The 17,768-nt window shown below is 45.1% G+C and overlaps 1 protein-coding gene across 1 annotated transcript; it reads left to right on the plus strand.

The window, feature by feature from the left end:
- The first annotated feature begins 659 nt into the window (after positions 1-659).
- LOC123153434 (uncharacterized) lies at positions 660-16,080 on the plus strand. The gene is made up of 14 exons (XM_044572559.1): positions 660-863; positions 995-1,308; positions 1,402-1,574; positions 2,264-2,344; positions 3,334-3,508; positions 4,076-4,260; positions 7,004-7,129; positions 7,219-7,307; positions 7,570-7,603; positions 12,211-12,366; positions 12,414-12,563; positions 12,951-13,148; positions 14,356-14,439; positions 15,076-16,080. Exons 2-14 carry the CDS (start codon positions 1,044-1,046, stop codon positions 15,742-15,744), a joined length of 2,385 nt encoding a protein of 794 aa, XP_044428494.1. The 5' UTR covers positions 660-863; positions 995-1,043; the 3' UTR covers positions 15,745-16,080.
- Positions 16,081-17,768: the final 1,688 nt, after the last annotated feature.

Consider the following 17,768-nt stretch of genomic DNA (forward strand, 5'->3'; position numbering starts at 1 on the left):
AAAACCATGACACTTAACCTCTGTCCCTAAATACAAGACGTTTTTGCGGTTGAACTGCAAAACCTCTTCTACTATGGGACATAGAGAGTATTTTGGAACGAAGAGAGTAGCCGGGCGGAGGATGCAGGTGGAGCGGCGTTTCATGTGACGCATCGACGACATGGAGTCTTGACAGCATGGCACGGCAGGGTCTTGGCGACGGGTGTGTGATGACCGACACGCTTAGGGAGGTGGCGTTGTCTGGCGTCGATGGCAGGCCTGGTAAAGTTGATGCGTCAGTACCTGCTCTAAAGAAGATTTGATGGAAGATGGTGGCGATGGCCTCTGCAGTGTGCGCATGCGGTGCCCGCTGATAGTGAGCCGGACCGGTGTGTGGCCCAGACCCGACAATTCGGCGTTAGATGTTGGGTCTCCGGTGTTAGATGTTGGACTTTGGTGTGAGATCTGGGATACGTGGTCCTGACAATCTGAATCACTTCACCAAGTTGATATGAGTAGCGATCGATATTGCGAAGATGATGACTTCAAACTTATTGATGTATTACATTGTAAAGTCTTGATGAATAATTAACAAAATGACTACATGCATGGTTGCGAAAATTCATCCACTAAAAAATATATGCTATGTGATTACGTTGTGTGGGCGACACACCAAGGGGAGCAACCAGCCTCATCGGTGCTCTCCAAGGTTTTCCATTTTTCCATCCATCCAGATCAAAAGGTTTTCTTTTCCTTTTTCTGCTCCTGGTTCAACCCCTTACGAAACCCTACCGCGCGCACCCTCCTCTCGGCCTCCAGTCTCCCACCCTCTCTGGCGTTCGGCGGCGGCGGTTGAACGGCGGCTGGCAGCGGCGTATCTGCAGGTGGGGCTCCATTCCTCTCTTTCTCCCTGCGCTTGGCGCCCTCTATCCTCTCTGCATCTGGCAGCGGCGGCGCCTAATCGTCTTTTACCCAAAACTGAATTTGGCTGCTGTGATGTGCGTTGCCTGTGTAGTTTTCTGAAGAATTGCGTCTGTCCGCCCTTGTTGCAGAGCAATCCGAGAATGGCCTGGGGTCAGGGTGCTAGAAGGCCCATACTAGGGCTTCTGTCTCGTGCTCAACGACAAGCTGCTCGAGGGTATACTTCTGCAACGTTCGAAACTCACCTGTCGAGCAATCATTTTGCCCCAAATGGCATGATTTGTAGGAGATTTAGCTCTGAGGTGCCTGCTTCGGAGCAAATGAATCTTATTAAACGACTACGCGAAAGAACATGTGCCCCGATCAAAGATGTCAAGGCTTCGCTAGTCAGTTGCAACTGGGATATTGGTTAGCTCTTCTTTCTCCTTGCTTTAGGCGCAGCTTTGTTGACAAATGTGTTTATTCCCTCCATTCTTATCCCAGTTTGTTGGTTTCTTTCAGAGGATGCACAGAAGGATCTAAGGAAAAGAGGGGTGATATCTGCTGCCAAAAAGTCGTCAAGGACTGCTGCTGAAGGTTTGCTAGCTATCGCACAAGATGAGAAAAGGGCTGTTGTGGTTGAGCTAAACTGCGAGACTGACTTTGTGGCAAGAAATGATGTGTTCCAGTATCTGGTCGGTATCACCCTCAGCAACATGATCTGTGTTTTATCTTATAATTATACTGAAACCCTGTAAGAGTGAGAGACAAGGTCCTTTTAGGTCCATATCCTTAACATAAGTATATGGAAATTATAAAATGATTTTATTGCTAGTTGGCATAAGTAGAAATCATTTCTCCATGACTTGAAGTATCATTTTAATTTTGGGAAAAGATGGCAATGCGTCCGATTTTAAGATCTCATACGATTTTTAAATGGGCAGTCCTTTTTTTTGGACGGTAGAAAATCAAGCGCACATGGTATGGGAGCAGAGGCAGCCGATTGTTTTTTCGGATGGTAGAAAATCAGTCCCACGTGTCTGGTTTGTGAGGGGAGTTGGATGACGGACCCACCAATTCCCCTTCATAATAGTAGTAAATGTTGTGTCGGACCTTATGTTATATCAAACATAAATAAGAATGTTCTAACCGTGTATAATCAGCTTTCTAGTTTTTTTCTGATACTCCAACTTCAAACTCTGTTGTAATTGTATTCTTGAAGTACTTTGTTCATGTCATTTTATATCCTAGGATATTAATTACTTCTGGTATCATATTGGACACAACACTAGAGTGTACTTAATTAAATGTGCCGATTGATTCTGTGCTCTTACACTGATACAATGTTGATAACCCTTTTCCCGAAAATTCATTTGCCATACAGGCTTCATCCTTGGCAAAGATGGCTTTGTCAGCACAGGATCCCGGCAAATTGGTTTTTCCTTTTGCTCCTGCATATTTGGAGGTGTGTAATTACCTGTTTTTTAGTTTATTGAACATCTATTGTTTCTATCATCTTCCCCTGCTGAGCAGTTCCAGTACATGACGTATGGCATTGTTGCTTATATCTACCAGTGATGGCTCTAGACTCGTGACTACCAAATCCAAATTATTGGATTTTAATTAGATGGAGTTCTATATCGATTTATATTCCGTTTGAACTGGCTTTATGATCAAATTTGTGTATAGTGTTATGGCGGGGCCTAATACCATCTAAGCCTTGTGGGCATCAGCTTTTCATTATGTACGGAGTCGGTTTGGTGAATTGCTTGAAGTACTAAAATACCATTGATCAAGAACATGGAGATGTCATAGTGTTATGCTGTGACCTAGTATCACTGAAATTTTGTAGATATTGACAAGAGTTGATATGATAAACTTGACATGGCATCTACTAATGCAACATGAGTGAAAAAATACATCATAGTATAAATGAAGGGGTTTACAACACCAACAGAAATTCCTGTAATGAAGGTGATGCAGCCTTAGCAGTGCAAGTAAGATTATTTATGTCCTGCACTGTTGACTTTGTGCATCTATGCTGAGACTAGTTTGTCGTATATTTGATTTGTGATTGGTGAGGAATGGGATGGGTGAGTGGCGGTGATGCTTTTGAGGGTCATCATATTCAATTATACAGGCAATGCTTGGTGACAAGCATAAAGCATCTGAAACGAAATGAAATTACTTCAGGTGGTTTTGGTTGGATTTCCTGTTTTGCTTATGTTACATTACTTTTGGAACAATCAGGTGCCTGTTTCTCAGCTGTAGTGCCTTGCAGTGCCTGCATCTATTTTTCATAGATGGATAGTAAATTTTAGGCTAATAATGTCTGATGATCTATATAAATTGAAGTGTCTGCAATACAGCTGAGATTATTATATGTTTATCTTCCTTTTTTTTCTTCTGTTTTTTTCATGTGAGAAACTACTACATTGCTCCTCATCTTTGCAGAACATGAGTATTAACCTAGATCATCCTAAACTCAGTGGTGAAACAACTGTTCAAAATGCTGTTACAGAAGTTGCTGCCATGGTTGGGGAGAATGTAAAACTCAGAAGAGGTTTCATGTTGTCCACGACTGCACATGGTGTCGTTTCATCTTATCTGCATACCTGTCCTCAGCCAGGTGCGCAGACATTGTTATTTCAGTTTGTCAAGTTTTATCCAGACCATGTGTCTGTCATTCTTCAGATTTTTTATTTCATTAGCTAAGTATGATTATTAAACACTACAAACAATAATTTTCAGCTGGAGCATGTTTGTCTCCTATTTATTCTTATCACCGTTTCATTCTTTGTAGACAGCTGGATATCATACAGTACTGTGTATTTATTGTATTTCTAGCAGGAGACAAGCCTTAGTTTACTTTTGCAGAACTGTTGGCAGAAACATAGCCGTGCAGCCATACTACTGACAAATTGCAATTTCAACAACTACTCTTGAATTTTGTACTAGCAGTACAACATTAAGAAAATGACACTTGATCTAAAACGGGGAAGCCTTGTTTCTGTACTCCTTATATAAATTAACACGTTAGATTAATCCTACTAATAATCTCTTTCCTAAGATGACCAAACTCGGTATTATGCATTTGTTCCTGTCAGCACTCTTCTTTTTTTTCCCCATTTTCTCCTTGCTTTGGATAAACGGCACATTTGCTCGTTCACTTAATTGATGCATTTTCTTGCTTCAGGTTTGGGCCGCATTGCTGGATTGATTACATTAGAAGCAGAAGATAGCAGTGCTTCCCTTGATGCTCTCAAGAGAGTTGGGTCGTCTATCGCAATGCATATTGTTGCAGCAAAACCATTATTCTTATCAAAAGATTTGGTTTCTGCTGCAGCTCTGGAAAATGAATGTGACGTGCTCCGAACTCAGGTAACCTTATTCTGACGTTACCTAGAATGATTTACAGTCATATAGTCGTGTGGCTGAGAGCATTACTAGTAGAACCCTCCAACCCTCAAATCCTTAAAGCAGTTTTAAGGGTTGAGAAGTGCCACTTTTTGACACTTTTAAGGGTTGAAAAACAGGGGCAAATACTAGAACCCTCAAACCCAACCCTTAAACTGCTTTAAGGATTGGATTTGAGGGTTCTAGTCTTTGCCTCGACCCCAACCTTTAAATCTATCATTTGACATCTCACAATTTATGACAACAAGAACACAATCAACTTCCAAACAAACTACCAAATGACAATCATTGATGCATGGTTTAATAGTTTACATCACAAAATCATCATCTTCCTCCTCTCATCGGCACCATCACCAAAGAGTTGCACCTCGGCGCCATCTCCTAGACCACAAGCGGGCTCCATCAAGCATCTCCATCGGCACCGGTGGAGTCGTACACACCGCCATCACCACAACTACTCATCGGAGTGTCACCTCAAAAAGTAGAGGACGCAACACGGAACATCCTCTTCCTCTCCGCGATGTCCTCCTTGTAGTCCTTCCACCATTGCAATTGGTCTTCATCCATGTCCTTCTTGGACATCATCATGTGCTCTTTCTCTTCCACCATGAGTTCTTTCCATACCTTTGCCTCTTTGAGCTTGATCATCCTCTCCTCCAACTCGGCCTTGCGCTTTGCTTCTTCACGCTTTGCTTCAACTTGTGCAAGCTTGACCTCTTTCTTCTTCTCGGTGATAAGAAGCTTCGTCTCCAATGTCTTCGTTGTCAATTCCTCTCTTGCCTTCATCATGTGGTCCATCTTCTCCCTTAGGCTTGACGCCTCTTCTTCCATCTTCACCCTTAGCTTGCCCTTCTTGGTTCCCTCGGGCTTGCCCAAGTTCCTCTCCTCCTCATCTTCACTATCATCCATCCTTAGCATTGCCGACTTCTTGGGTGCGGTCTCTTGATCCCTCAACTTCCACTTGTCAAAGGTTTGAAGAATTGACCAAACATGCTTAAATGGGAATGGCTTGCCCTTGGAAGCGGCCATCTCCTTGTACCTCATGCCGGCAATTGTCTCCTATCAACCACACATAAATCACATAAGAACCCACCAATAGCATAGTGCACACACATAATCAAAATAGTGAAGAAATATGTACTCACATAGTCACTCTCCACGGTTCCACTAGGTGGTGCATCTATCACTTGGTCCATGGCCGCACTCCAACGAGAACAAGCGGGCTTGATCAACTCCCACCGGCCTTGAAGCGACCGGAAAGAGCGATGGATGAACCCACTATTCTTCGGCTTGATCTTACAGTAGACGTCCTCGATCCTTTGCCAATACCGTTTACCGGTTTGATCGGTGCCGGTGGTTGCATCCATTCCCACAGCTGCCCAAGCACGAAACAAGAGGACATCTTCCGCCTCGGTGTAGTTTGTCGACCGCGCGTGTGGGCGGGAAGCGGCGGTGAATGCCTCCTCCCCTATCTCGGCCACCTCCTCCTCGTCATCCCCTACATCCTCCTCATCTTCCTCCTCCTCCTCCAAGTCGTCACCAACCCTAAAGGGGTCTAGAGGCGGAGCTCCGAGGTCCACCTCCGCGTTTTGGAGGAGGTCCATGAACGAGGATGGGTTTGCCATTTCCTCGAACACCTCGTGCGCGGCGGGAGGAGGTTCGGCGACTGCGGCCGCCGCGGGCTTCTTCCGCGGCTTGGTCACGGCCGGGGACGAGCCGGCGACCTTGGAGGCCGCCCCTCATGGCCCATGAGAGGCCGCCTTCGGCCGGCTCTTCTTGGTGGCCGGGGCGGGCGGCAGGGAGGCGGCGAGGGCGGGCGCCGGTGCGGTGACAGTGGTCGGGGCGGTGACGGTGGTGCGAGGCCCGCCCGCCGCCGCTTGGCCCCGACGTGGGTCGCCGCCACCACGTCGGCCACGGTCGGTTGGGCGGGGGCGGGGGCGGGCGAGGCGGGCGGGGGCGCGGCGGCGGCGGGGCCCTCCATGGCCGGCGCGGCAGGAGGCAGCGGGAGGAGGAGGCGGTTGGCTCCCGCGCGAGCGAGGAGGAGGAGTGCGGGTTGGGGGGCGATTTTCCCCTCAACCCCTACTTCTACAGATTGCAAAGTTGTTTGAGGGTTGGACCTCTAATTTTTTTTACGGGTTTGAGGGTTTAGAGGTTCTAGTCTACGGCGTTTTTTCGGCGAAAACTGTAAAAAAGCGGTTATTTTTAGGGGTTTGAGGGTTTGAGGGCTCTACTAGTAATGCTCTGAGTAGTTGACATCCATCCACTATTATACAAGAAATGGACATGCACTTGTGTGATAAATGTGTCTATCACAGGCCATCAGCTGGTTCTTAAGTTCTCTACCATTTTGACAGAACAAACAAAACAATTTTACAAAGTAGGGAATGATTAAGGATAAGCAGATGCATGCATCGCCGTAAGATTTTGGATTAAAAGATTAAAAGAAAGAAGCATGTGTGTTGCGGAGATGAGAAAGATGACGTAACGGGAAGCAGCCTGATTGTATCATAATATGGTGATTTTTGGATTAGTAATATCGGGACAGCTGTTTGGTTTATAAGTTTTAGAAGTGGGTAGCACTTACACTGCTTATTTCCATGAGTTGAATTAGTATGTTTTATGACATGGATCCACATAATATGAGGGCGAGCTGTGCATGCCAAGTTACTTCAGAAATGACATGACATACTGCTTTGTAACACGTTAGGCTGAGAGTTCAGGTAAACCCCAAATGGCCATAGAGAAAATGGTGGAAGGCCGATTGAGGAAGTATTTTGAAGATGTCGTGCTTTTGGAGCAAAAATACGTTGTTAATGATAGCACAAACATTAAGGTAAGTTGGCCAACCTTTTCCCTTGATGATTTACGGCTGTGAATTGTGTGATCTCTAATAGCTTTGCTTGTTGGTATCATTATTTTCAGACTCTGCTGAATGATTTGTCAAAGGAGGTTGGTTCGAAAGTAACAATTGGCAATTTTATCAGAATGGAAGTTGGAGAAGGAATTGAGAGGTACAATTTGTGTCAACCGCCATCTCTAACAACGTTTTTGATTAATCTCTTTTGTTATGCATACTGACCTCAGTGTCATTAATATATACATACATAATACGTTAACTGATGGTCTATCATCCATTCAAAACAAAACTAGATTCAATTTTCTTCAGGCGTCGTTTTTTTATGGAAATGGGAAATACAACTTGTTTCTTACTAGTTCTTCATCTCATTTTGTTTGTTTATTTAACCAGTTACTAACCTCAGCTTTTGTGCTCAGCAGACCTGAGGAAACAGCTAAACCAGAAGCTATGGCTTGTGCCGCGTAGATTGCGAACTGAGATGAATCAAATGCTTTGGTTCTTTTCTCCCGATAATTAACATGGGGATGTTTTTTCTGCAAATGTATAAATGCCCATCAATCAGTTAGCTAGATGTTGGCAAACGAGTTACAAAAACATTGTAGTAAATTGAGTCAAACTGAATAATGTACAACTGAAACGAAAGGCCACGCGTGCTGAGACCCGCAAGGCTGCCAATGTTGGGGTTTGCTTGATTTTTATCTTATTGAACTGCGGTGTAATCAAAATAAAGGTTGCAATAGTTCAAAGATTTTTTTTGCATGCTGTGTCGGGCGTATTTTACCTTTTGATCTTGTGTTTGGATTGGATATGCGTATTTGACACCATCATTTGCCATGTATGATTGGACCATCGCCTCTTTTGCTGCGTGTCATGTTCCTCTCTGGTTTCCTGTGTTAACAGCCTAGGCCCAGCTCTCGGTCCATCGGCATATGTTCGGACGTTTCCGGTGCGCATCGAACACTTCAGTACAAGCGAAGAGCCCACTACATCGCGAAAGACCGGCCTGAAGGGAATGTGGTAGTCTCTCTTATAAGGAGCTCCTAGCCTCCTTCCATATTCGATGTGGGATTAAAGTCATTAGCATTGCCCAAGGTCACGTTCCTGACATCCCACCCCCCTAGGGAAGCCCCTTTTAGGGTGGCGTGGGGCCCAGCTCTGATACCACTTGTTAACAGTCTAGGCCTAGCTCCCGGTCCATCAGCATATGTTTGAACGTTTTCCGTGCGCATCGGACACTCCAGTACAAGCGAAGAGCTCACTACATCCCAAAAGACTGACCTAAAAGGAATGTGGCACTCTCCTTTATAAGGAGCTCCTAGCCTCCTCCCATGTCTAAGGTAGGACTAAAATCACTAGCACTGCACAAGGTCAGGTTACTGACATCCTGTCCGTAGAAAAACGGCGTCAATCAAAGTGTTGCACCCGTGTTGGTCTATGAATGCTGGCAGTGTGGCCACACCACAAGCTAGGTAGCAGAACATAGTAACCCAGAATAGCTGATAGTTGGAGGTGCTACATCTACATAACTGATAAGGAAACCGCTGCTGTTGTGGCTTGGAAAATTGAGTGGTTGTGGTCGCTGTTTAATGAAGGAAAACGTAGGGCAGCCAGAGGGAGTATCTTGTTCAGAAAGTCCGAAACGGGGAAGCGTGAAAATGGCCACACCATCATCCTGGAGGAGGCGATCTAATCGACCGACGGAGGAGACGCAAGGCCCTGCATTGCTGAGTTTTTTTAATCTAGCTGAAACATCGGTTACAAATGGGGCAGCTGAGAAAAGGCCTAAGCAAGGGAAAGAGAAATTACAATCAAAATAGCACTCCAAGAAACACGGACAACATCATAGCTCATTACAGCTGAGAAATGGAGTATGTCTCAAAATTCTTGTCGAAACCACAGCCAAACCTATCGTCATTGGCATGCATAGCTCATGATGATGACGATCGAGAAAAACCTCCAAAAACATGTAGTGTAGAGGAACAAACCGCATTGGATAGATTCTCCTGAATTTAAGCTCTAAGTGAAGCCCTTGGGATCAAAACGTTAGAGAAATTCCCTTGATAAACACTATTGAATAAAAGAAGTGTGATAAATTCCTTCAATAAATGTTGAGGTACAAAACAATAGGAAAATTGCTTCTATAAGTCGATGACTCCGTTTGTCTAATTAGCTTCGTCTATTTTTGTCATCTGACTAATCAATTTTTTTTCATCCACACTTTTTACACAATAAATCTAAAAACAATTCAACACAATACAACAAGAAATCAGACTAAAAGCGCAAAGTTTCTAAAAAACTAATGGTTTGGCCAAATAGGATGATGTCAACTGCTTTGTGGTTCTGTAACAGAACTCGTGCTAAGCGATTTCTTTCAACCTGGTGGTACTCTGAAAAAACGTTGCCCGAAGGAAGGTGCTGCACCCATATGTTGAAGTAGTCGATAAACGGTATGAATGGTTGTTAGGTCTATATTTGTATTTTGTCGATCATATTACTAATTTATCTCACCGCCTTCACCACCCAACGGTTACATACACGTACAGGAGTGTTCCATGGACCATGGATGCCATGAACGCCCCTATAATTTTTTTGAGCATTTATACCTCTACTCAACTATCCAACTAAAGAAAAATGCACAATTGAAAACACATGTATTTATCAGATTTGGACACATCGCCAGGTTTGCCATATGGTTAAACCATCTACGTACATTAGCCATGTGACATTCATAATTACTGGCAATCGTATAATGTGTTGCTACACATGATTTTACACAAATACTATTACTAGCAAGATGCTCGTGCGTTGCACGGAACATCAAGATACATTTGTATGAGTAGTTTATCTTGTGGGAGAAAAGAATGAACGAGGAAAGACCTTATTTGCAAATCTAGAGAAGGGTGTGGGTATCTTTTTGCAAAATTGTCATAGTTTCCTTCATATTCGTCAGATATAAATTGGACATCCTATATTGCAGGATGGCAGACACATCATCATTATTAACTCTGTTTTTTTATAAGAGCAGAGATACATTGTCATAAAACTTATGTAGACATATACAACCAAAGAGGAAAGTATGTATCATGCGAAACACAGTATGTATGCACATATAAGGAGAGAAGGCGACTAGAGTTCAACGTGCACAACAATGCAAGGTGCAAAATAAAATGGATATATATTTGATAAAAGAAAGAGAATAATTGCACAATTGCGGGGATAGTCATTGCGTGGCCAATTATGTTAAGGCCTCCTTTGGTTCATAGGATAGATATGTTGTAGGAATAGGAAAATCATAGGAAGTGAGATGACATGCATCTCAATTCCTACAGAGAAAGAGATGTCATTTGATGCATAGGATAGAAATTTTTCCATTGAGTTTTAGCTAATGTTTTTTTTCCTTCAAGATGTGAAGGATTGATTCCTATCCTATATAAGAATAGGAATTCATTCCTACAAATCAAAGGGCCTCAAAGAGGCCCGGACTCCCTCCCCTCCCTAGCGCCGCCGCCTCCTTTTCCCCTCCCTTCCCCCCTCGCCGCCGCCTGAGGCCGCCGCCGGGCAAGCCCGGGGCGCCGCCGAGGAAGGTGGCGGCGGGGCCCTGGCTGCCCTGCCTCTTTTGCAGGGGGCCGAGGTCCCCGGGGCGGCGGCCCTGTCGGAGAGACGTCATCGGCCCTGCGACAGGCGGTGGCGGGGGCGTGGGCCGGCGAACCTGGCCGTGTGGACGGCGGGTGAACCGGAGGACGGGTGGCGTGGTGCAGCGGCAGATCGGCAGCGCCAGATCTGGCCGCCCCTGCCTCCCCTGTTTGGCGAGCTCCTCCCCGGCCAGATCCAGCCTGCTCCTCTGCGGGCCACCAGGTCTCGCGCCGTTAGGGTATGGGTGTCGTGGATTCGAAGACCGGGAGAAATCCCAGGCCGGCCTCGCCGGTCTTGGCGGCGGCGACGCTCGAGGGCGCCCCTCCCCTCCTTGGAGGCGCCGTTCAGGTCAGATCCACTGCCCCCTTGCCCTCTAGTCTCCCGGGTGAAAACCACAACTCTGTTGGGCGGCGGCGGCGCCCTTGGCGTCGCGTTCCTTCCTGAAGGCGCCGTCTTTGGGAGCTAGGTGGGCATTGGGCTTGCTCGGCGATGTGGTGGGTGTGCAGCGGCGGAGGTAGCTGGCCGCTACTGCTCTTCTCCGCCCATTCCGGCATCTCTTTCTCATTCATGTCCAGTCCATGGATTTGGTGGTGCTCTGCTCCAGGTCAGCGCTCCGTGGCTTGTCGGGTGCGCTCGGTTCCTTTTCCAGATGCAGCCTGCCGGTGTCCTTCCTCCCAGGTTCTAGGGTGAACCGCGACACTGTCAACGGTTCGGCGCCTTCGATCCAGGCGAGGAGGCAGGGGCTTTCTTTGACAGTGGAGCTGGGAGGTCATGGCATGTCGGGGCCGCTGGCGATTTGGCGACGGCGTGTCCTTCCTCACCGTCGGAATTGCTACTCCTGTGCTGACATTCTCCTACTTCCTTGGTGACCCGTACGGGATTGAGGACCTACACATCTCCAAGCTGCGTGTCTCCATGTTCGATCTTATTTAGCTTGGTGTGTGTGAGGCTTGTGAGCTCTGTCCAGCGTCTTTGTACCTTGTCGCTTTTCTGTTTTCTTGTGTTGGTTTCGCGCTTGTATTACTATTCTTGGCCGGTTGATGGCTTTGTTAATTTAAAGCCGGACTCCTCTAAAACCTTCGTTCTAAAAAAAAAAGGTCTCAAAATTTTTTTCCCTATACAAATTCTATCTTATAGAAATTCTATGACATTCCTACAAACTAAAGGAGGCCTAAGAGTGTAAAATTTGGATGGTTTGGATTGATCGGATCAACAAACACAAAACACATCGGCATAGATATCAACTGATGCACAAGTGAATGTGAAACAGTTTTGCTAGAATTTATCTAGATGAGATTTAATTTGGTCTCATTCATCTTTTATAGCCATTGAATGTGGTGCTATAAGATGCGTGTGTGCTGACGTGGGTTGTATCCTTTCTTATTTTCCAGGTGAATGAAACCAAATTACGTCTTATCTTGTAGGTAGTCCTCACCGCGCGCATGCTCGCTCGCATTCCCCCCTCGTCGCCCTACCAGCCGGCCGCCGGTGCGCCCGCGCCCCCACCGTTGCTGTGGCCTGCACGCGCACTCGCCCGCATCCTGGTCCCCGCCTCGACGTCGCCGGAGTCGCGCTGCGCCGTTCGCCTCCTTGCCCAAGCCCCTCTCTCCTGCCCTAAATCGGTTCGGCGGGTTACCGAACACGCATGTCGTCCACCTCCTGCCTAGCCCCTCCCCCTCCGCGGCTCACCTGCGGTAGGGTTAGGCTCCCACCTCCCTCCGCCGCCGCAGAGAGGCCATCACTCAGATTTAAGCCTCGCGTGGCTGCTCCCACCAAGGTAAGGCCAAAAAGATCCCCTGCTCCCTGGTTGAACCGTTTGACCTTGTTTCTGCGTAGCCGGTCGTGTCGTTGTCTGCCGCAACTTCAGCAGGCAAGCCTTGTACAGTGCTCGGCTTTGTGGAATTTTGGCGAGAAATGGCTACAGATTTTGCGAGTCGTGTGGATCAGTGTAGTAATCTTGGTTCCAGATATCTGTAGACGAAAGCAACGATGGATTCATTAACTTTGATATGTGTGGTTTATTTTGCTAGTGTGATGTATTAAGTCTGGTTTCCGAGCTGCAACATTGCTATCCACCTGTCCAATCTGAATGACATGCCAATGGCATGCTGCTTGCGTTAATTTGATTTTTTTTTTGTTTCTTGTGCTTGTTGTGTGCATTTAGGGGTGGGGGCCGGTTCACATCTCGTGCTTCAAGCAGGAGCACGATGTATCAACAACATCTGATGATGGCACCGGCTTCAAGTACAATGAGCAGGCAGAGATCTCAGGGGACCCTGACCTGAAGGAGGAAGACGGTGGAATCCCCAACAGGGATGATGAGAATTATGTAAAGGGAGACTGGTTTGTTAGAGCGCAGAAGGTTTGTCTTGTTTCTTTTTCGCATTCCAACTACATTGTGTTTTGACCAATAGGAATTTCAGTAGGTTGATACTGCAAAATGAAGCACAGTATGCGTGATACAATAGAAGTAGAACTACCAGTTTCTATGCTCAGTTGCTCACTTGAAACGCTATTTGAGAGCTTAAGAGATAAAATGGCAAAACAGTAGTCAATAGTCATGCATGGAATCGTGGCATAGAACATTCTTCACAGTCGATGAAGGAGACATTGTGAACTACTACATCGATTTGAGTTCATACTTGATCTATTAAATGCTGGGCGGTAGTTCAAAAAAGCGCTAGGCGTTAATTGTGCGTTTTGCCACCGTCTTGCGCTTTTCTGATCAAAGCGCATGCTTATGCGCAATTATGTGCAGATTAAGCGCAGTTATGCGCTAGGTGTTTTGCTATCACCTAGAGCCTAGGCGCACTTAAGCGCTTGCTTAGGCGCGCCTTTTTTAACTACGGCTGGGCCTGGTTTTCAAGTTACCGAATCACATCGCTTCTATTAGTATTAACTGGCGGCGACCTGATAAAAAATTAGTTGTTGCACCTGAATTGATTTTCTTACCGATAGAGGCATGTGCTTTTCTCTGTTAGTGTGGTGCCAGTCAATGTGTGGACCGAAGGAAAATAGCTATTGTTGTGCTACTGTATTGCGTTGCATGTCTATCCGAGTTTATAAGGAACCTTTTGGATGAACAATTGATCATCTCAATGTTTAATACTCCCTCCGTTCCATAATTCTTGTCGTGGTTTTAGTTTTGAACTAAAACCACAACAAGAATTATGGAACTGAGGGAGTAACATATAGGAAGAAGTGCTTGTCGTTTATAAGTTTATGAATACCTGCCATTTTAGGGCCTTGCACTACACATTCTCATCAAGCCCAGGTATTTGTATGATATCTTGCACGGTCTTTCACCAGTAAAGCTAAATTCTAATATTCTCCTTTTGTGTTACTCTTGTTGCAAACATTGTGGGATCTGTAGTTACTTGGCAGAATATTTACCATCTTATTGTTAATATACTTTGAAAATTAGTTTCTCACTCATTCGATATTTGATCGGTTCAGGTGTTCATATTTTGTTTAGTGCCAATTGGCTAGATGTTGATGCCAGTCCTTTTCATTGTTAAGACTTTTATTTTGTCCTGTGAATCAATGGAAATTCTGAATTTATCTTCCAGATAAAGGGAAATCTACAGGAAACGGTATCCAGATTTTGGAATGAGCGCTGGGCAGTACCTTGGACTGGACAAACAATTACCCAGGTTAGTTCTCAAGTTATTCTATTATGTTCCTATATTTGTTTTGGTTTTGTCGGACATCCGTTTTGCTAATTCATAAGATATCTTCTGGGTATCCTAAGGGACATGGGTAGGGGTCAGATGTTGTTTTTATTGTAATTCATCCATGTTCCGTTAGATTTCTGTATACGGACACGGACATATCAATAGTGAATCTGATCTAAAAGATGCCGAACCTATGTGGTTACATCTTTTGGATATGACATGAAAAAAAATGTTATGATGCATGTGCTAGCATATTATGTATGTAATGGAAAGAAATGGATGCCCCTGGTAATACGTTGGTTATTGGTTGTCTTGCTAAAGTTATCAGTTAAACAGGGAACATTGATTGAATATAATGATCTTTTAGGCCTTGTACAATGCTAGGTGCTTAGAGAGATGCTTAGAAAAATAAAGTGGTTTTTCTGAAGCACCAGTGCCTATTTCTAGAGGAGAGACGCCTAATTAAGCGTCTGCCCTGTACAAATAAGCACCGGTGCTTAAGGAAAGCCTGGTTTATTTCTCCAAGCATCTCCTAAGCACCTTGCATTGTACAAGGCCTTAGCAGTTTACATGAATTTGGTATTAAGGGAAGCTAGTTATACTTTGTGAATGCAGGTCATGTTTTTGTGGATCGCGGCATTTTGGCTTGTGGGTTCCTGGATAGTGCCATTCTTGGCTCATGCTGCCGGCTTTAGCAAGGAAACATTGACGCACAGAGGCCAAGCATTATATAGCCTCGTGACGGACATAACTGAAGGCCTTGCTGGGATTGCTATCCTTCACCAGTGCCTAGGTAGATTCCGTCCGCTTCCTCCAGGCTGGTTTGAGTTCAAATTGAAGGGCAAATGGCATTGGGATGTAGCGTTGGGGTGCCTGTTATTCCCACTGGTGAATTTGCTCTCTCACATCAACATCAGCCTAGTTCATATGTCATCAGGGCCAGTCACTGGGGTATCCAGTGTAGAACAATCCATCATGGCCCGTGATCCGGTGGCAATGGTCTTGTATGCTGTGGTAGTAACTGTATGTGCACCTATATGGGAAGAGATTGTGTTCCGTGGTTTCCTTCTCCCATCTCTAACGCGATACATGCCTCTTCCATGGTCAATCCTGCTAAGTGCCGCAGCATTTGCGCTAGCGCACTTCAACGTGCAAAGGGTGTTGCCGTTGATATTTCTCGGGGTTGTGATGGGAGGTGTCTTTGCCAGATCACGCAACCTATTGGCATCGATGGTGCTTCATAGCCTTTGGAACGGTTTTGTATTCCTGGACTTGATGAAGTGAGAGCTATGACGCTATTGTTGTCCAGCTTTTGATATATCTTGTCGAGTTTCCTCCTACCTTTGTGTTTTCATTTTGCATGGAGAGTAAAGAAGCTAAGAAGGCTGGAGGTCAGGTTGTTTTATATGGAGAATAGACAACAGAAGACAGCATTTTGAAGATTTTTTGTGTGGGGGGTCAGAAGATAGCCATAGGACTTGTGCCCAAAAGCATGTTTTACTAGTGTAAATTATATACGCGTGAGAATAATTGCCTCATTGTGTATATAATTCCCCATTCATATGTAATTGTGCATTTTATTCTTGATTATGTGCCCAGAAATATAAATTACTTGGTATATCTTGTCCAGTGACTTGCCTAGCTCTCATCATGTCTCATGTCAGAAATTGCACCACGTTTTGAACTAAACAACCCTGACAAATTCTAAAGTCAGATAAATTATATTTGTTCTATCACAATACGGGGAAAAATACCCTACTCCTAGTTTACAAAGTAAGCTATACATACGATTTTAAAATCTCCAATCTCCAATCAAAATATCTAGAACGATATTGACAGTCAAAGTTCTACTCCGGGAGTAAAAGTTTTGTCTGAACTCTAAAAAGGAAAGTTTTGACTGAAGGTGCGTCTAAAGCCATACTTATTCAGTTTTGCTAGAACTCATCTAGATGAGATATAATTTGATCTCATTCATCTTTTATAGCCATTGGGTATGCGAAAATGCTCTTTAGAGCTCGGGCTCCATGGAGCCCGAGTTTGACTTGATCAAAATTTAAAATTTCACATTTCAAAAAAAATTGAAAAAAATACACACATACTTAGAGACATAAAGCACATGTGTGTAAATTTTCAAAACAAAACACCTTAAAATGAGTGCTACACAAAAAGAACAAATCTGAGGCTTTTTAGTAGATGCACTATTCATCCTAAAAGTCCATGAGTTTGTCTTTTTTGCACAGATCGTATTTTAGGGTATTTCATCTTCAAATTTTACATACATACACATAACATCCTTGTTTACTTGTATGATTTTTTTCAGATTTTTTTGAAACTGAAAAATGTGAATTTTGATTTTTTCAAAAAATTCGGCCTCCATGGAGACCGAGCTCCAAAACGCCCTACTCTTGAATATGATGCTATAAGATGCGTGTGTGCTGACGTGGATGTCATATGTTCTTGTTTTCCAAGTGAATGAGATCAAATTATATCTCATCTAAATGAGTTCTAGATACTCCCATACTTATTTGTGGATGGGAGAGCATACTTATTTGTGGACGGGAGAGAGTATGCTGGCGTGTGCGCCTTGCGAAGGGTCGACGTTGCTGGGCAGGATTATTCGGCAAGTTTTGTTTGAAAAACTGTTATCTGCCCATACATTCTGCAAGTTTCTACCTCGTATATTCTACTGAAAGCTCGAACAGCCGAGCCCTAGACGATTTCGATCTGAATATCGCCACCGCCGGGCAGCCGACTGCTTGTGGGATGCTATGGTCGTCAGCCACCGCTTGCTGTCCCATGTGCTCGTTGTGTTTCCTAGGGATATTGGTATACCTGGCCATCTCTCGGGCCGGGTCTAGCCAAACCCGACGCAAAAAACCTAGGCCTGGGCATGGCCCAGCCCGGACGCCGGCCTAGAAAATCAGGCCCAAGCCCAGCCTGCATGTGTAAAAGCCGTCGGGTCTCGGGCCATGGGCCAAGCCTCTTTAGTAAATCACGAAAATGGCAGGCCCGAGCCCGGTCCAGCCTCCGGGCTCAAAATCTAGGCCTCGAAGCAGTGTCGGGCCAGGCGGGTTGGGCTTTTTCAGGCTGGGTCGTTCGGCCGGGCTGTCCATGGCCAGGACTAGATATTGGGCACTCGTTGATGCCGCGATAGCTGCAGACGCCGCTGATCGTTATTGCCAGCTTTGTCGGCGCAAGAATGCCATCATGGGAATGGGAGCTCATCACTGAATCATTTCTCATGGTATATAAAAACGAAAATGATATCTAGTGACTGTTTGGTGAGAGAGGAGTGGCACATGAATCCC

Source organism: Triticum aestivum, chromosome 7A (genome assembly GCF_018294505.1).
Source record: "Triticum aestivum cultivar Chinese Spring chromosome 7A, IWGSC CS RefSeq v2.1, whole genome shotgun sequence".
Classification (NCBI taxonomy): Eukaryota; Viridiplantae; Streptophyta; class Magnoliopsida; order Poales; family Poaceae; genus Triticum; species Triticum aestivum.

Coding starts and splice junctions, on each gene's coding strand:
- LOC123153434 (XM_044572559.1), top strand. CDS start 1,044: ATGGCCTGGGGTCAGGGTGCTAGAAGGCCCATACTAGGGCTTCTGTCT. Junction 7,130..7,218: donor ATGATAGCACAAACATTAAG/GTAAGTTGGCCA, acceptor CATTATTTTCAG/ACTCTGCTGAATGATTTGTC. Junction 12,367..12,413: donor CGCCGGAGTCGCGCTGCGCC/GTTCGCCTCCTT, acceptor TAAATCGGTTCG/GCGGGTTACCGAACACGCAT.